This window comes from Babylonia areolata, chromosome 3 (genome assembly GCF_041734735.1).
Source record: "Babylonia areolata isolate BAREFJ2019XMU chromosome 3, ASM4173473v1, whole genome shotgun sequence".
Taxonomy (NCBI): Eukaryota; Metazoa; Mollusca; class Gastropoda; order Neogastropoda; family Buccinidae; genus Babylonia; species Babylonia areolata.
In genome coordinates this window covers 21,502,519-21,522,948 of record NC_134878.1, presented here as the reverse complement: position 1 = coordinate 21,522,948, position 20,430 = coordinate 21,502,519, and the positions used below count along the sequence as shown (strand labels likewise).

At 42.6% G+C, this 20,430-nt stretch overlaps 1 protein-coding gene across 1 annotated transcript in view; it reads right to left on the bottom strand.

Annotated features, from left to right (window-relative positions):
* Window positions 1–20,430, bottom strand: part of LOC143279842 (uncharacterized) — a 107,116-nt gene that overhangs the window by 32,483 nt on the left and 54,203 nt on the right. The window contains exons 23-31 of the mRNA XM_076584076.1: window positions 20,018–20,243; window positions 18,520–18,735; window positions 17,085–18,062; window positions 15,812–15,987; window positions 12,352–15,328; window positions 10,907–11,089; window positions 9,091–9,285; window positions 1,096–1,434; window positions 194–359 (exon numbers count right to left, since the gene is read on the bottom strand). Coding sequence (XP_076440191.1) covers window positions 194–359; window positions 1,096–1,434; window positions 9,091–9,285; window positions 10,907–11,089; window positions 12,352–15,328; window positions 15,812–15,987; window positions 17,085–18,062; window positions 18,520–18,735; window positions 20,018–20,243 — 5,456 coding nt within the window. The remainder of the gene's footprint in view (window positions 1–193; window positions 360–1,095; window positions 1,435–9,090; window positions 9,286–10,906; window positions 11,090–12,351; window positions 15,329–15,811; window positions 15,988–17,084; window positions 18,063–18,519; window positions 18,736–20,017; window positions 20,244–20,430) is intronic.

Sequence of the window (20,430 nt, the reverse complement as noted above, 5' to 3'; positions counted from 1 at the left end):
ATTTGTCTATATCTATGTCTATATATCTATATCAATCATCTGTTTTTATCTATCTATCTTTATCTATCTATATCTTATCTATCTCGTATCTACACACATATTTATATATAGAGAGAGAAAGAAAAAACACAGCAACAAACACCCATCAACATGTTCAAAACTACAACCACCAGCAGCATGAACAGAGCTCTACCTTTGTCATGGAAGAAAGTCAGCTCAAACGTCCTTGTTTCAGGGTTGACGTAAATGTCGGTGACACGTGACTTCTGACCGTCCTCTTTGCTGACCAACTGCAAGTTGTATTCTGTGTCGCCTGACAGTTGTCCTTCCAGTGCCCAGTTCTTGACCGGTGACCTGAACTGTATATTGTACAACGCAAACCAACATCCACCTTCGTTATCATTCAAACAGAAACAAAAGGTACAAAGTTAGGCTATGACGCTTCCAAATGTAAGGTGTTAGCAATTAACATTCAAACAGAAACAATAGGTGTGAAGATAGGTTATGATGCTACCAAATGTGAGATGTAAGTAATAATAAGACAAAATGCAAATACCCAATAGAAGAAAAAAAAAATAAAATAAAATAAAGCAACATCTGGCTGATGCTGGTATAATGTCAAAACTTTTCAGAAATATCTCCAAATTTCAAGATATCTTATTGCCCACATTGCCAAAGTTTCTAGTCAGGTGTCTTTGGCAGCTTGTCATGTTTCAAATGCCTAATATTTGATGAATCGTTTATTTTTTTTTCCTTTACTAACACTGAATGTGTCTGTTTACTTATCTGTTAAAATACAAATCACACACAAGCAAGTCAATCAATACATCGGTCAATCTTCAACAGCAACAGCCAGCCAGTCAATACATCATTCAACTGTTTACCTCCAAACCCATGATTCTATTCAACCCGTCAAAATACAAGCACACACAAACAACGGCCACCCAATAAATTATGATTCTCTTCCAGCTGCTGTCAAAATACAAGCACACACAAGCAAACAACACATCATGATTCTCTTCAACCTGCTGTCAAAATACAAGCACACACAAACAACAGTCACTCAGTAAATCAATCAATCAATGTTTTACTTACCTCCAATCCCATGATCCTCTTCAGCTTGTCAATCTCTCCCCGAAGCTCAACCATCTTCTTCTCCCTGTCAGCGGTCATGTACACCATGCTGGTTCCCGCGGATGTTCGAGCTCGTGACTGACCCACATGTGAGGTCATGTGGACATCGAGGTCAGTGATGGGGTGAACGACGCCCAGAGCCAGACTGTAGTTGGTGCTGTCGCGGCCGTAGGAGATGTCGTCGATGCGCGTGGTCACCACGATAAGCTTGCGAGGATCCACGGAGTAGGAGAACTCCGTTCTGGCATCCAGCACCGTTTTGCCCGAGTTGACGGCTGCTTCTGTTGACAAGGAGTACTCCTGGAAGCATCAGAAGTGAGTACCGAAGTTGCCATAACATTACCAAGTAGGCAATATAATACCAATGAAAAAACAGAAAATCAACAAAAATATTCTACATATGCAGCCAAAAGCCTGAAGAAGCCTACAAGCTGACATATTATGTAATATGGTATAACATATGCAACATAATCTTGTTACATATTCATTCATTCAATCTTGAGAACTGAATGAATGAATATGTAACATGATTATGCTGCATATGCTATGCCATGTTCTTGCAGTTGACCAATAACAGAATGTTGAGCAGTCACAAATTCTTTTTATTTTTCATTTGCTCATCCACCTGTTTCCTAGATTAAAAGCAACCTTTTGAATCAAAATTTTACGCTCCCGTCAATTTAAAACAAGCAAACAACTAAATCCAAACTGTTATCGAGCTGCTCAGTCACAGCACCCAAATGCTGTTGGAAGTAACATAATAATTACGTCCTAGCCGAAGTTCACTTGGCACACTTCGCACCAAAGCCTTGACTCTACGCCAGTTTTTAATGATGGGCTGTCTATGATTAAAAAAAAAAACAAACCAAAAAAAAAACAAACATTTTGCATGCAGTAACAACAAAGGTTAGTCATTGTTCTACTGGCTGGGAAACTGGCAGCAGCTGTCGAGCTTTGTTTCAATGTGAACAAGAGAGGCAAGGCCTTCAAGACTCACTTGTGATAAATTAAGTCCCCTAGCATTAATTACAGAGTAATTTCCCATTTTTACTGTCTGCACCAAAACGTTTGCAAAATAAATAAAAATTCCATGCTTAGCAAAAGAAGTTCCTGTTTGAACAAAAAATGATAATAATGACTCCTCTTGTTGTTGTGTCAGAATAAGAGGTAAGAGGTCAAAGTGCCAAGTTTAGAGAATACAAAAAATATAACAGTAAATGCAGTTTGCATATAATTAGGCTTCTTTTTTATTTTTTTGTGCCCATCCCAGAGGTGCAATATTGTTTTAAACAAGATGACTGGAAAGAACTGAAGTTTTTCCTATTTTTATGCCAAATTTGGTGTCAACTGACAAAGTATTTGCAGAGAAAATGTCAATGTTAAAGTTTACCACAGACACACAGACACACACACACACACAGACAACCGAACACCGGGTTAAAACATAGACTCACTTTGTTTACACAAGTGAGTCAAAAATGCGTCTTATCAACATGACCCACGGCAGTTCACCCTCTTCCGAAATCGCACATTTAGTCCTGGCTTCTTTATATCATGCACATGGCCTCCTGCCTAACCCGTTCAGCCACAGAGCGCACGGCACGCGGCGCACTGTATCTAGGTCACAACTTTCCCTGACTATTGCAGTCTTTTGGCTGTGCGGTCATGCGTTGGATTGCCTGTGTTTGTGGATCTATAAAAAGTGTGCATCTGTTTTTTTGTGGAAAAAAAATAGGGACGAATCTAGCTCCAGGTGTTGTCTTTCGCCTGACAAAATCTGGTGTCTGAAACGCGTATGTGAGTGACTTACTTATACGAATTAATAACTGACGATTTAAGGTCTTTGTGAGGCAGGTCAGATAGATGCTACACACTGGCACTGTGCCAGGAAGCTGAGTCATTGCAGTGAACTGGTGGTGACTTGTGTGTATAATCGTTCTAGTTAGCAGCGTCGCAGAAGAAAGTCACATTTGATATTTAGAAAAATAAAAAGAGTTAAGAAAAATAGCAACAGTAATAGCAGCAGCATCAGGTGTAGTTGCAATTGTGGTGGTAGTGGAAGCGGTAGTCAAAGTCGTATACACGTAGTACTTTTCATAGCAGTGTTGATTAGCTCAAGTGTGTGTGTGTGTGTGTGTGTGTGTGTGTGTGTGTGTGTGTGTGTGATTGATGGGCCATTGAGTGTCTACACTGCACACATATATGTACCTCTCAGTAACACATTCATTGTAGAATTTCATATATAGATATGCGTATATTATGAGTGAAAGTCAAGAAAAGTGAAGTTTGTATTATGCTGGTTATGTTTGGTTGTGCTGGTTTTGCGCTCAAGTTACAAGATCATAAGCAAAATTGATACAACTACTGCTCAGTACAGCTCAAAACACTAACAAAGCAGAAGCAACAGTGACAGTAGCAGTAACAGCAAGATCACGAATCAACAAGAGTGAAGTATTAGTAGTAGTCAGTCTTTTATTTGTCTTTTCTTTCCGCTCTTTTCTGCATCTCCTTTCTTACTGTTTGTGAGTGTTGTTGTATCTAGACATTGAAATCAAATATGGAGCAAAGTGATCACTCTCTCCCAAAGCATATACAACATTTAAATTCTTTGTGTAGACTTTGTGGGAAAAGGTCCAAGAGGCTTCAGAAAGATAAAAAGAGGCCATCAACAACATGTCTAAGTATTGCTTCTGATATCAACAGATTCTACAGTCTGAATGTTTTGGAGGACAGGGAGGGGATGCACTCAAAAACAGTGTGTGTGTGTTGTACCGTGCGGTTGAACATACTGCACAAACGCACAAATACTTCAGGATCAATAGCCACTGCACTGGCACAAATTGGTGAAGCTTCTCGTTTATGGTGTCAGTTTGATCCAAATCTAACAGAAAGCCAGTGTCCAGTATGTGATCACTTTCGACAACAGAGTAGGGGTGGAAGACCAGAAAAAAAAGGTAAAGAAATGTGGTGTTCCCAAACAACAACAGTGCCAGACACCCAACTGGATAATGATATTTCCTTCTGTGTCCCTGCTGCGTCCACGTCAACCCCAGAAAAAGATCCAAGGACAGCATCAGTGCAGACAGTTTCAACAGGCATCGATAAAGCAATGTCTCCTTTCAAACAGCAAATTCTACGGCCCCTGAGTCAGTTGACGGCACCTTTGACCCAGCAAGAAAAAAAATATTTGACTAAACTTGTTTGCATTGAGATGTCACAATCCAGTGACAAAATGACTGTCACATGCAAAACTGGTGGGCAACCTATTGTTTTGAAAAAAAATTATCAAACCGCGGAAAGCATCAGCGCAAGCCCGGACCCCACTCAGAAAGAAACGTGCAAAATTCATGAATGCAATCCGGATGAATGTGTCTGGAAATACTGAAGAAGACGCGGCCAAGCAGCAGGGCACAGAACTGAAGGCAGCAAACAAAGCCCGCAAGAAACTGGTTCTCAAAGAAGCCAACTGTGCTCCAGTGACCATATCAGCAAAGGAAGGTGCTGCCATCCGTGCAGGGCTTAGCATCAGTTTGACAAAATACAGGCAAGGTAAATGTTTACTCAGAAGACTTGGGATTAATTTTGCCAGTGAAAGGAAAGAGAAAAAAGAACAAATTAAGGCACAATGTGCAGAAGTAGAAGGCCAGATGAGAACCCTAGAGGTATGGAATGATAATGAGGGGCAGATGGAACTACTTCCAACTCCATCTGCAGGCATTAAGGATGTCCCAGCTTTTGTCAACAAATTGCTGGATGCTTATGACAGTCAGGGCCGTCTAACATGGCATGATGGGAGCATACCTGAGAGTGAAATCTGGGTTAAGATTGGTGGAGATCATGGTGGTGGGTCATTTAAACTTATGCTTCAGGTCGCAAACCTTGCCAATGCCAACTCAAGATACAACACTTGTGTCTTCAACATAGCAGAATGCAAAGACACCCCAGAAAATTTGAGGAGGCTGTTGGATCCCTACAAAGACCAAATCAAAGAACTCCAGACCATGCAATGGAGAGGCAAGCAAACTCGCTTGTTTCTGTTTGGGGATTATGAGTTTTTAACTAAGATGTATGGATTGTCAGGTGCACAGGCAATTCACCCATGCCTGTACTGTACATCATGCAAGACACAGATCCAAACACCACCTGAATACAATGATGGAAACATCACCCAGAGGACCGTAACTCAGATCAAGAGAAATTATCAGAAGTACAGACAGGCAGGAAAAGTGAAGTCAACAGCAAGACTGTACAACAATGTGATCAGGAAACCAGTTTTAGATATAGAACTGGAGCAGGTCACACCACCCTACCTTCACATCTTGCTGGGTATTGTGAAAAAACATCATGACCTGTTGGAGCAAGAATGCCATGCACTTGATCAGCAGTTAGCAAGAGCTTTGGCTCGTAGGGAGGACATAAGCTGTAACACCTTCACTGCAAAATTTTGGCAGCATGTAGAGCAAATTAGATCACTTGAAAAGAGAAAGAAATATTTGAGACTTCTCAAAGCCAAAGCAAGATTTCAGAATAACCGTGGCCTTCGAAAAAAGGTACAGGAAACACAAGAAGAAGTCGATGAAATGGAATCTTCAATGAATCCATTGCCATTCCGTTCAGGGCCAATCACTACAAATCTGGACACTGTACTGAGGGAAAACAGGATCATCCCACAAGTTTACAATTCCAGGGCCTTCAATGGAAACCACTGCAACAAGTATCTTAAAGAACCAGTGTACACAAACATCTGTCAGAGTGTTGTGGACAAGACAGATGAAGTCACTGACAACAACACACTGCAACTAGCTGTCAGCGCCAGGATAGTCTGTGCCAAGTTCATTGAGTTAAATGCACACTATTCTGATGTACATAGGCGAATCTCACACCAAAGACCAGTGACTGAAGATGACATTGAAGGTATTGAAACATCCATCAGATGGTATATGTCATTTTTCAGAGTGAGGTTCCCCCAGATACAAATAATTCCTAAACAACACCTGCTGGAACATCACTGTGTCCCCTGGATCAGAAGATGGGGGACAGGTCTGGCACTTCTGGGAGAACAAGGAGGAGAGGAGACACATGCCACAATCAACTTCTTGTTGAAGAGGATCAAGGGACTGAAGAACAAACAGCAGCAGCTCACATTCCTCCTTACTGAGCATCTGACCCTAGTGTCACCTCTGTTACAAGGACTGATTTTTCCTCACAAAGTTGTGCACTGAGTTCTGCAGAGTTTTCAAACAACTGTAAAAGGCCTATCTTCACACACCCAAAGTGTATAAGACATGACTGTATTGTAAAATCAAAATAATACTATGTATATTTTGTACCTCTTCAGAAACACACACACACGCACGCACACACACACACACACACACACACACACACACACGCAAAGAGCACGCACGCACACACACACACACACACACACACACACACACAGCACACACACACACACACACACACACACACACACAGAGCACACACACGCGCGCGCGCGCGCCCACTACCGCACACGCACATACTGTTTACATGTTTTAATTTGTCCTTTCCCTCATGTACATCTTTCAAATGAATAGATATGTCATAAAAATGTATTATATTCTGTTGTATTCATCCACATACCAAAAATTTGTGTTTGTGTGAGTGTGTGTGTGTGTGTGTGTGTGTGTGTGTGTGTGTGTGTGTGTGTGTGTGTGTGTGTGTGTGTGTGTGTGTGTGTGCGCGTGTGCGTGTGTAAAGTCAAGATTTTATTTATTGATGGTAAATTGAATAAGCAACAATTGCTTTTTTTACATCATGTGTGTGAGCGCGCACGTGTGTGTGTGTGTGTGTGTGTGCGTGCGTGCGTGCGTGTTGGAGGTGGTGGTGGTGGTGGTGAAGTGCAAATAAACAGTTTGTTTAATCTGAAGATACGCATCCTTATGAACTTTTTGTATATGGTATGATATGCTTGCAGATATAAAAAAATATTCCAAAATTAAGCTTTTTATTATTGTAAGTTACAGTATAACACATTTCCATATATAACATTTGGAAATAATGTGTAGACGGGTGTTGGGTTGTAACAGGAGGAAGGTGGAATTAAAGCAGATTAAAACAAAGCTTTAAACACAGGTTATAGATCACAAGGAATACAGGCGCTGGGTGGATGAAACATTTATATTTTGAGCAGCAGGTGAGTTCAGAAGTCTATACCTGATGTGCTGAAGTAGTTGTTAGGAACATGTATGGTGCTGAGACTATCAGAGAGCCAGTAGTCAATGAGTTTTTTTAACATTGTGATATGTGAGTGGAGTACATAATCAACATCATAAAATGGCTCCATTTGGTGAGTACAATAATGCATGCATGCATGTGTTTGTGTGTGTGTGTGTGTGTGTGTGTGTGTGGTCTATTGTCATTTCATGTGCATATGCCTCCTATTCGTGTGTGTGTGTGTGTGTGTGTGTGTGTAAATATATGCATGTTACAAGCACTTCATGTCTATGGCATGCAACACGCACAACATTATTTCTTTATAAAGTAAATGCTATAATAATAATAATTCCAAATGCATGTTACAAGCATTCCGCATACAAAGCATGCTACAAGCACCTCAAATGTATTTTTGTGTGTGTTAATGTGTGAATATTACATTCTTCTCTCTCTCTCTCTCTGTCTGTCTGTCTCTTTCTCTCTCCCTCCCTCCGGGCCCTCCATCTGTGTGTGTGTGTGTGTGTGTGTGTGTGTGTGCGCGCGCGCGCGCGCGCTCCTTCTCTCTAACTATTTTTGTTCGTTTTTGTTTTGTACAAATGTGCATTAGTGCTTTGTCATTCATTTTCACTCATGTTTTCCATATTTCAGCATGTCACTTTTTGGAACCTGTTAAAAAAAAAAATTACAATCACCTCTCCCTCCCTTTAAATAAAAAAAAAAAGAAAAGAAAAACAAAGTGGCGAATTTCAGCTTGCACAATGAACAGGAATATAGTCATGTGTGTCGGGAGGGGCGTGGGGTGATATAATTATAAAAGGTGTGTGTGCGTGCGCGCGCGCGTGCGTGCGTGCGTGCATGCGTGTGTGTGTGTGTGTGTGTGTGTGTGTGTGTGTGTGTGTGTGTGTTAAACAGTGGGAAGGGGACGTATGATTGGGTTTGGTTTGCTGTCGTGTTTTTTATCTCTATGATGTATCACATACTTCACCAAAGTTAATTTGTCTTATGAGGATCATGCACTTATTCTGATACTGATATATAATGTACTGGTATGTATATAAATGTATGTGTATATAATTATGTATATGTATACATGTGTATATATGTATTGTTGTGTTTTGCTTGTGTGTGTGTGTGTGTGTGTGTGTGTGTGTGTGTGTGTGTGTGTGTGTGTGTGTGTGTGTGTGTGTGTGTGTGTGTGTAAATATATATATATATATATATATATACATATATACAGAGAGAGAGAGAGAGAGAGAGAGAGAGATTCCCTCATGTGAATGCAAATATTCGCAGACACATCACACTGGCACCGTTGTGTGAGTGTGAGAACTAACACATGGCCGGGATGCCACAACTAACAGTACTGTAGCTGACTATTCCCTCTCTCCTTCCCTTCTCAAGCCCCTTCTCAGCAGGTGGCCTGCGGCAAGGTCAGTGGCAGGCAGCGTATTATCTAGCTGGTCCCATTCTACAGCGCGCTATGCATGGCTTTACTCTGGGCAAGTCGTTTTTCTGTTCTGCGGCTGTGGGTTATTCCTTGGGTCTGGAGTTACCAGAGCTTGAAGATGTTTCGTTACTTCAGTTTTTCGTCTTCAGATAAGTAAATGCCGCCTACTTGGAACTGAAGTGCAAGGCATAAACTGCCGTGGACCCCTCAATGTCAACAAAAGCTGCCTATGGTGGTGCACTGTCTAGTCAACTAAAGTCGCGCCAGTGGCGGTGAAAAGAGTTGATCAAAATGAGAGGAATCGAACCAACCTTGCCGACGAAGGGCAGGTCCAGACCCAGCTCCACCTTGTTGGTGTTGCCGCGCTTGTCCAGCTGTCCCTTGGCCCCCAGCTTCATGCTCTTGTCTCGGTCAGCGTCCCACATGATGGAGCCCTCCGCCGCCCTCACTCTCCCTGTGTTGCTGTACATGCCTTCCACCTGCACGCTGCGCATCGGCACTCCCACCTGCATCACACGTAGAAAATAAAATAACACATACTGAAATAAAGTAAAACAAGATAAAAATAAGATAAAATAAAACGAAATAAAATAAAATAACACATAATAAATAAAGTAAAATAATACAAAATAAAATCGAATAAAATAAGATAAAATGAATTAACACAAACTGAAATAAGATCAAATCAAATCAAATCAAATCAAAATCAAATCAAAATAAAATAAGACAAAACAAAGTAAAATAAAATGAAAGAAAACAAAATGAAATAAAATAAAATAAAATAAGATAACATAGAATAGAATAAAACAAAACAAAATAAAATGAAATAAAATGAAATAAAACAAAACAAAATGAAATAAAATAACATAAAACCTGCGTATCATGTCAGCCATGTTCCCGAGTTCGCTTCAAGATCAGTTTTCACTGTCGCATAAAAAATTAGATAAAGGTCAAAGGTCCCCATACATATGGCTATATACACAGCAGCAGTGATTTCATATTTTCTCTGTGGCAAAGTGATCGACACAGGACTGAGTGGGGCCCAATCCTTTCCTTCCACTTTTAACCTTCCCTGCTCGAAGTCAGGCACCCAGTTCGCAGGTGGGTGGAGTGAGGAGAGCCCATGTAAAGCATCTTTCCCCAAGAACACAGTACCATGCACAATCTGGGCCTAAAACTGTCATCACTGATGAAACAGGATATAATAATGTCAATGTTAAAATAATGTCAATGTTTAACTGATTTGGCAACAGTGCCTCCTGTGCTGTTATATAGTTATACCCAATACTTTTAACATACCACACAAACTACATCATCCAGTTTTGTGATGGTTCATGCTTATAAAAGTCACCCAAATATATTCCTTACAAGCCCCCCAGCCCCCCAGAAAAAAACCCAACAAAACAATCTCATCCATTTGTAAAAATAAAATCATCGATATGTTTCTGACTTGCTCCAACATACTTCAACAGTTACATTACCTATTGTTACAATGGCTTAGTAGGGAAAAGTGTAAACACTGAATAACTTGCACCTGGCATCCAGTCTTCACTAAGTCTGGTACTCTGATAGGACTGACGAAAAACAATTTTCTGGGTCAAAGGTCCAAGATCAAGGTCACAACATGGCATGACACAATCTGAACCTGGTGTCAGTCTTCACCAAACACTTTATTCTTTCCTCTTTTTTTGTTGCCATTGTTCCATCTGATCACCCATGATTAAATCCTGCTTCCAACCACATGAGGGGGGTCCATTTATACAGGATGGAAACTATACACATGTGGGAGGTCCATTTATACAGGATGGAAACTATACACATGAAGGAGGTCCATTTATACAGGATGGAAACTATACACATGAGGGAGGTCCATTTATACAGGATGGAAACTATACACATGAGGGAGGTCCATTTATACAGGATGGTAACTATACAGACAAATGTGAGTTCTGATTCTTCTTATTCTCCCTTCATGATGTAATGTCATCAGTCTGTCACTTTTTCTGCCTTCCTTTCCGTCTCCCTCCCTCAACAGTTCCTCCTTGAAGGACTGTTTCAGCAAGGCCGCTGAGAAGGGGACTGAAAATCATGCATGATGTGAGTCAGCACCCAAAAACCCCCACTCACCTTCACCACAGCATCATAGGCAGAGCTGAAGCGTGAACTGCGGTCTGTCCAGTTGATGATGTAGGACAAGGTCTGACCAGCAGACTTGTTCCACGTCAGCAGGAAGTCACTCTGGAACTCTTTGGCGGCTTTCTTCACCAGGTACTCCATCCCCATGATGCGCACTGGGTGAATCACCCACACCTGCAAGTTTCAGTTTCGGTTTCGGTTTCAAGGAGGCATCAAAACGTGCAGACTGATCCATGTACAGTACACCACGTCTGCTTTAAACAACAATAACAATATAAATAAAAAAAAAAAAAAAAAAAAAAAAGAGAGCGGATGCCTGACCTACACATACCTGAAGAAATGATAATAATGATAAAAAATAATAATTGACTGATTGACTGATATGGATACTTACATAGCACCTATCCTCGCTCCAAACTCTAAGCGCTTTGCAAACACAGGGTCATTTACACAACAGGATGCCTACCTGGGTAGAGCCGACTGACGGCTGCCATTGGGCGCTCATTATTCGTTTCCTGTGTCATTCAATCAGATTTCAGGCACGCATACATACACACTCAGACAAACATGTAACATTTAACATTTTACGTGTATGACAGTTTTGTTTATTTACCCCGCCATGTTGGCAGCCATACTCCATTTTCGGGGATGTGCATGCTGGGTATGTTCGTTTCCATAACCCACCGTACGCTGACATGGATTACAGGAAATTTAACATGCGCATTTGATCTTCTGCTTGCCGTATACACACGAAGGGGGCTTCAGGCACTGGCAGGTCTGCACATATGTTGACCTGGGAGACTGGAAAAATCTCCACCCTTTACCCACCAGGCGCCGTCACCGAGGTTCAAACCCAGGACCCTCAGACTGAAAGTCCAACGCTAACCCAGGACCCTCAGACTGAAAGTCCAACGCTTAAACCATTTGGCTATTGCGCCTGATAACAATAATAATAATGATAATAATAATAATAATATGAAGGCTTACATAGCAACTTTCCCGCTCTCAAGAGCAGGCTCACAGTGCTTTACAGTAAAAACAGAATAGTGATATACAACACTTATAGCTGGTTGTATGGACTGAGTGACTGGGTCTTTTTTTTTTTTTTTTTTTTTGCAACATGCTTGAAAATAGGTACAGAGGAACAATTAAATCCATAATTTTTTTATACTTGTTTATCAACAAGCTGACAACAAGCTTTCAGCATTACTGGCTCAAAGTTGTTTGTCCTCCATCAGCTGACACATGAGTCAGGTATACTTTAAAGAGAAAATCAACAAGTGGCCATGTAGCTCATGCTCACAATACAAACATAAAATTTGCATTTTTCAAGCGACAAACACATTTCAAAATATATTCATGGAGATCATATAACATTACACTGACGCATCTATGTGCATCAAAGACTGAACAAATACCAATCACTATGTACATACCTTCATGCTGGAGTCTGTTCCAAGATGATCAGTATGGTCTGTGTAGTCTCCCGTCAAGTGGATGTTCATGGCAGGGTCCAGTTTGTCCCAGTTGAGCATTAACTCCCCTGTCATGGTGTGTTCTGTGTATCTCCCACCAATCTTGAACTCCATGGGTCTTGGCTCACGGAACTCTACGGTGCCTACTCGCCGATCGCCCACATCGTAGCGGAAGTCAGCATCCAGGTATTTCTTGTCGTTGAAGTGAACGACGGCTGAATCCTGGATGAGGCGATCATCGTGACTGTGATCAAAGGACACGCTGAGCTGAGACACTTCAGGCAGAGGGCTGGTCAGGGCCAGGCTCCCTCTGTACCTGTTGGAGGAATCAGAGTCTGGCAACTGCACTGTAGTGTCCAGAATGATTTCTTTCAACAGCTCCCACCCCACGATGAGACGGGAGGTGTACTCCTTGCCTGACTGTGCATTCTTCACGGCCAGCTTGAGGTTCTCTGCGCTGTCCACAGAGCTGGACAAGGTCCAGAGACCGTCCAGGTCTGAGGGGGAGGTGTAGGTCCAGACCACTTCACTCTCAACCGTGCCGACAGCTGGTGCTGTCAGAGAATAGCTGCTGGTGAAATCGGTCAGTACACCATCATGGGTGTTGGTCAGTTCCACGTTCTCCCATCCCTCGAACGGTGTCTTCGCCTTGATGTTGGTCATCACTGGCCAGATTCCCGCCCTCACCATGTAGGTAACAGTGATGGCCTGTGGGTGAGAGGCCAGTCTTATGACGGCGTCTCCTTCAAGACTCTTGTCTGCGTCGTCGTAGTTTCCGGTGGCAGTGAAAGATTCAAAGTCCTTGTAAGGGCCCTTCACTGACACAGTGAGTTTGCTGTCGTCCACAAAGTCCAACTTGCCGTTGATGGGTGCTGCTGATCCCAACTTGAGAGTGCCTTCTGTTGACACCTTGTTTTTACGGTTGACATGTCTGAGCGTCAGTTTGTTCTCCCGGAATTCTTCATAAGGAAGGTTCAAAGTCACGGTTGTCACTACACGCTTCCACTTGTTGCGTTGGAAACTGACACTTCCTTTCGCTTCTTTGTCATCTTTGTATTTGAGGTAAATGGTATTTTGGAAATTTTCAGAGTTACCACTGTGGTTGAATGCTGCTGCAAGATTAGTATAGTCTTTGAAATTTGAGCGGATGTTAAGTGTGCCCGTCTTCTTCTCCCCATCTGTATAGTGTACATCCACAGTGACTTCTTTCCCCATGTACTTTGTAGTGCATGAACATTTCAGATTGTCCAAGGGGCCATCTCGTTTAAAGAGAAATCCAATGTTGCGCCCTGATCCACCTACCATGTACTCAAATTCCCCACCCACCTTCCACAACTCCTTTCTGATGTTATAATTGACAATAAAGTTGATTTTATCACGAGGCCCATACATTCCAAACAGCTTCAGTTCTACTCGCCGTTTTCGAGCAAAGCCAATTTCTATGCCAAGATCTTTTGTATGAGGAGTCTTGAGGTCTGTGGAAAAAGCAATCATGTCATCTGAGTAAACGGTCATCAGGCCTAGGTCATAGGGCTTGGATGCTTCTCCGTACTGGACAGTGTATCGTGCTTCAAACTTGTCTTCGGTCAAGCGCTGGAAGAAAGTGGTTTTGAAGAAATCAATGTCGGGATCAGGAGTAGCCAGCATGAACAAGCCACTCCGGCCATCTTTGTTGGAGTAGGCCACTTCAGATTCCAGACGGTCACCATTCATTTTGAAGCTGGCTTTTGTTCTGAAGTCTTCCCATGTGTGTCCTTTGTGGCTCAGGAGCAGGTGTACTTTATTACGACCCTCACCATTATTCTCCACACTGAACAAGCCATCAATTTCATTGTCCCAGCTGACATCTGTACGGCTAGTCCATGCATTCCAGGAGCCAATCACAGTGTCCACTTGAGATGAGAAAGACTTTGGACTCTGCTGTTGTCTGAAACTAACCGAAAGTTCATCATATGGAATGGCAGGAGTGATCAATTTGACAATGCCGGTCACCTCAGAGTCTGAATGCTGGTACCCCAGGTGACTGTGCAAGGAAGGCAGTTCTTTGTGTGGAGTGGTAATGTTCACCATCAAGTCCAAGTCGCTGGGGAAATGGCAGTTGTAGGTTGTCTCCAGCTTGTACTTTTGCTTTGGAGAAAACTCCACTGCCAGCAACGCACGTCGTTTGTCACCTTCCTTCCTGCTTTCACTCCTCACTTCCATGTACCGCAGCTCCTTGAATGGCGTATCCACCCTCAAATTTCCTTTGAACTGATCTTTGTTGCTCCAGGAAACAGATGTTGAAATCGTGTCAAATAGAGGGGTGACGGTTAAGCTGCATGATGCCGTCATGTCTTTTGCATTTCCTGAATGGGAGTACTCCAGTCTGATGTCTCGCGCTTCATCAAAAGGCGTGTCAATGTCCAGTTTGATCATCTTTCTGTCCTTTTCCACGTCCACGACTGACGTGAACGCAACCTTCTTCCCCACCTCGTATTCTACGTCTCCTTTTGTGATCCACTGACCACGCCGGTTCTTGTCATGCCTTGTGCTGACAGCAATGTCCTGCTTGATGTCTTCGAAAGCAAACACCATCCTGCTGGAAGTCCGGTATTTGTCTGTTTTGGGATTTTCTACTTCCACATCCAGGTTCAACAAGGTTTTCTTGGCCAGCTTGAGTTCAAGAGACAGTGCATATGGAAAGTCAGAGTGCTTCAGACTGGAAGTGAGCTCAAAGCTGTGCTGGGGAAACCTGCTCATCTCCAAGCTGGTGGTGGTTTCCATGCCACTGTTCGTCTGCTTCCTCTTGTCATGGAAACGGTATGAGTCCTTGTCAAGCTGTAGGTTGGTAGACAGATCATACCCAGATTGTATTGTAGCAAAATTCACGTCCAGCCTGGAGACATGTTCAGCCCCATTGTCCTTCCAGGGACCACGTAACTTGGCTTGAGCTTCATACCTGACACAGATGAAAAAGCAAGTTGTTTCATGTGTGATCTTAAGGGTAGACATCAAACACACACACACACTTGTCTGTATCTGTACAACTACAGCTCACACATGGGCTCTTTTTTTTTTCTTTTGGGGGATTTTTTGTTGTTGGTTTGTTTGTTTTGGCTTTCTTTTACAAACTGATGCCCTCAGGCCATTGGACCATGGTACAAGAAATCAGAAAAGAGAGCTTTGTGTCACCTCATGACAAGTTATCTACTGCTACTATAATCAGCATTGCACCAATGTTCTCTGTGTGTGTGTGTGTGTGTGTGTGTATGCGCATGCATGCAGACGTACATGTGTGCATGTGCTTGCATGTTTGTGTGCTTGCATGTGCATGCGTGCCTGCAAGCATTCTTTCTTTGATTTAACCTCTTTTCACTTTGCTTGTATGTATGCATGCGTGCGTGCGTGCGTGCGTGTGTGTGTGTGCAAGAGCTCTGCTTACACTTTAGTGACAATGTTGACTTTGCCGTCGACTTCCAGGTGCACCTGTTTGTTACTGGGGTAGTCGACAGTTACTGAAGAGGTCACATCATGAAGGCTGTTTTTGTGTTTCCAGCCCACTTTGACAGGTGTAGTCAGCTGCGGAGCCAAGATAGTGATCTCACCATTGGTGTTGATCTGTTGAAGAAAAAACAAAAAAAATGAATGAATGAATGAATGAATGAACACGTAATTGGATGGGTGAATGGATGGATAAATGAATGAATGAATGAAAGAACGAATTAGCAAATGAACAAAATGTTCAAGCCAAATAATATTCAAGAGGACACAATATCCTGAGAGAGGAAAGGAAACCAGAGAAAAGTTACCTGATTTTTTTTTTTTAAGTGCCTGTTTTAGCTGGAAGGAACTTAATCTTTTCTGATACTCCATAACAACCATATTACAGATCAAGCCAGTGAACCAACCAAACAATTTATGCGATAACGAAACCTCTTAAGGTACAAATCAACCAGCCAATTGCCCCAGTCATTCCATCAGAGAACCTGTCACTAGTCAATCATCAATCAATAAAATTTACCTGATTGTGGCAGCACCAAAAAAGAAAAAGGTTTACTTGATGACAGTAGCACTCAAACTAAAAACAACAACAAAACTGTACCGGATGGTAGAAGAATAAAATCAAATCAAAGATATAAGCAAGGGGGCTGGGGGGAGTTTACCTGATAGTAGTACTAGCAGAACAAAACAAAATACCTAATGTTAACAGAAAAATAGTTTGCTGATGGTGGTAGAACAAAATAAAACTACCTAATGTTAGAAAAAAAAAAAAGTTTACCTAATGGTGATAGCACCAAAGCCTGATGATAGCAAAAAAAACAACAAACAAATAAAAAAAAGAAATATGTTTACAGATACAGATAATATATATACATGTATATATCTACACACACACAACCAATGCTAGTGAAACAAAAAACGTTTACAAGACAGCAGTAGAACAAAAAGCATTAACCTGATATACCTGATAATAGTAGAACCTAAAAACTAAAGACAGTAAGTTTATCTGTAATAACATAATACCTACAAATAAGTTTACCTAATGGTTGAAGTACCCCACCACCTAGAAACAAAAAGCTTACCTAATAGCGGTAGCACAAAGAAAACAAATAAATATATATAAAAAATTTACCCGACATTAAATCAACAAAAAAAACAACAACAAGAAAACAACAACAACAAACAAAACCCACAACAACAAAAAAAAAGTTTACCTGATAGTGAACCTTCTGAAAGTCAGCTTCCATGGTGACAGTGTAGCGGTCTCCATTGGCGTCCAGCATGCTCTGGGAGTTGTAGTGGCCGTTGGTGTCCCTGTGGTTGAAGGTCAGGCGGAAGTTGCGTGCGCCAGGCAGCATGGTCGACTTGAAGAACGCCGCCCCTTCCAGCTCCCTCACCATCAGGTCCCCGCTCTTGCTGCCAGACACCCCCATCTGCACGCTCTGCTGGTTGAAGGTTCCCTTCAGCACCGTGGACAGCTTCCCCCAGTCCTCAAAGCTGTGGTCGACCTTCACCTCCACGTGCCGGACTTCGGGGTTTGGGATCTTCACCCACGCCTGGGTTTTGAACCTCCTCCAGGTCACCGGCTTGGACAGCATGAACTTGGCCGAGTACTTCCTACTCCTGTCGCCTAAAACTGTCTCCGCCACGGTCTGAATTCGCCGGCGACTGTTCTCCAGGCGGAGCTCGCATTTGACGTGTTGGTACTCCTTGAGCGGGGTGAACACCTCCACCATCCCTCCGAAGTTCAGGTCGTCAGGGTTGGCTTTGTCCGCCATCTCCATGGTGATGCCCGCCTTCTGGCTGGGGTCCCGGTCTGCGTCCCAGAGGACTTCGGCTCTCGCTCGTTTCACCGCTTCCTGCGTGTCCCGGCCTCCCTCCAGCAGCGCCTGGATTCGCCGCTGTGGATGGATGAAGGTCAAGGTGAAGTTGGCGTATTTTTCCTTCTGGATGTCTGAAGTGTACATCAGGCGGTAGGTTTCACCTTCCATTGTGAGTCTGCCTTCTCCTTGCATGTTTCGAAGGGCGTAGTTGCCGGAGACATCCAGTTTGATGGGTGGGCGCTTGTGGATGTTGACCTCACTGGAGATTTCCACCGAACTTTTTGTGGGCTGTTTGTACGACACGACCAGGGAGTGTTTTTCGCCTTTCTGTAGAGACGCCAGAGCTGACAGCACGTGATGGTCCGAACTCTGTTCACAGACAGTTCATCATCACTAAATTCATTTATTTCTTTTCTCTTTCTTCCCCTCTCACTCTCTCAAACAGGAAACTGAAACCCGGGGGGGGGGGGGGGGGGGGGGGGAAGAAAGAAATTCAGTGTAATCTGTAAAAGGAACAAGATGATTGAATACAGGAATGCTGAATAAATACACCTATTTCCAAAGAAATCTGTCAATACAAGAAATTGCTATATTCTTCATAATGTGGCCCGTGTTGATATACAGAGGAATTTAGAGACTGAAAAGTGTGTGCACGCTTGTATATGTGCATGTGTGCGCACACATCTAAGTGTGCGTTTTTGGACATGCATGAGCATCTGATTGTGCGTGCATGTTTTGTGAGTGCAAGAAAATAAACAACAGCAGTACAAAACAAACCAAAAAAAAAAAAAAAAAAATGACAAGCCTCAAATCTGACAGCATTCACCTTCTCTGTGAGATCTGCATTGAGCTTGACATTCCTAGCAGGGTAGTTCTCTCCAGCTGGGTAGCTCAGATCAAATGTGGCAGACCTCTTTTTCTTTATCTGGGACAGTTTCAGGTGTGCATCCACGCCTTTCCCCTTGGCGTATCGCAAAGTAAGGTAGTCCTCGACAGAGCGCTTGCTGTGCTCATGTTTCCCTTTCAGCTGGTACTCTAGGTTCTGGAAGACACAAGGAAGCAGATTGATCAACAGTAATACTTTAACTGATTTCGTAAAAGAACGCTTAGAACCCACAACAGTTTTAACTCTTAACTGACTAACCAATCTGTACTAATTGACTGGGTTTTTTTGTGCCCAGATAAACTCAATTCCCAAAAGACTATATATCTATTATCTCTGTGTGTGTGTGTGTGTGTGGGCGTGTGCACGCGCATGTGTGTACGTACATGCTTTGATGTGTATATTCTATGTGCGTGCGTGCATACGCACATGCTTGGATGTGTATATTCTATACTCTGTACTGATGTTTATTTATGGAATGATATTTTGTGTCCAGTCTCTTGCAGTGATTATTGCATGTGTATGATTGTGAATATTGCATGTAAGGTATTTCAACTTAGTATTTAAACATTTTATGACTTTTTGTATTCATAATGAACGACTGTGATAGGAGGTGGCAGAGGTCTGGAGTCGACCGGAGGGAGCGGAGGAAGTGGAGAAGGCGGCGGGTTGGCGTTGTTTAGAGGGCCAGGAGTAGAGGGCCCAGAGTGTCAGCGAATCGATTGCGATCGCGCCTTAATTTTAGCACGATTCCCCAATCGAGCTACATAATTATGTGACCTGGTTGGAGACATAATTTGACCACAAACAAGAACGCCAGAGAATCGACACACAGAAAATACGAAAAGACTTAGCCGTATGAAGAGCACAGGTACAGGAGTCATGATGGCTGCCGGAAAAAAGAGGGCGATAACCAGCGGGACAAAGGGGAGGTTACCTACTTCCGGGAGGTTATCGGCCGTAGTTTCGTCTGCTCCGCATAGGCGGATAGTAGTTTGCACAGGACAGGAATGTCAGACCCCTGCCGGAGTCTGCACTAGTTGGGTCACGGTTAAGTATGTGTAATTAAATCTCACTTTAGCATTCACCATTTATCTTACTGGAGATAATGAAGTAGTCTGCAGTCTATACATGTTCTGTCAACTAAACAGGGTATGCTAGTTTGTAGGAAATCACTGATATCTTCCACTGGCTGGAATAATTACATATTATACAACGCCAGTTTGTAGGAAATTTCTTATGTCTTCAAAGATAACCACAGCTCGAGGGCCATGTGAGAGAAAGAGATGGACAGGCACACTTTGCAGAAGAAATGAAAATGATAGTAATATCATTGATGATATCTATACCGCACCTATCTTCGGTCGAAGACCAAACTCTGAATGCTTTATGAATATGCTTGGATGAAAAATATATATATCTGAAAAAAAGCATGTCTCACCTTCTCAGGATAAATGGCTTTGAGGTCAAAGGTGACGACAGCCTGAGGGTCAGCAATCTTGTGGGCGACCATGCCGGCAATGACCAACTCCTTGTCTTTGTTGGCCTTCAGCTTGATGTTCTGTCCATGACGAACCTTGACCTCCAGCTTTGTCAATGTCTTCTTGTGGCTCACCTCCCCATTCACCTGTAGGTTGGCCTCAGGGCTCTGCTTGGAGTCAAAGTTCCTGAACATCACAGCAAGTTCCTGAACATTTTAGGAGAAGAAATTCCAATTCTGTAGAAAATATAATGCAAAATTTACATACAAACTTTGCACTGAAAGACAAAAAAAAAAAAAAAAAAAAAAAAATTCAAATTTGTCATCATGAAAATTCACATATCCTAATTTTTCACTCAAAACTATGCACGATC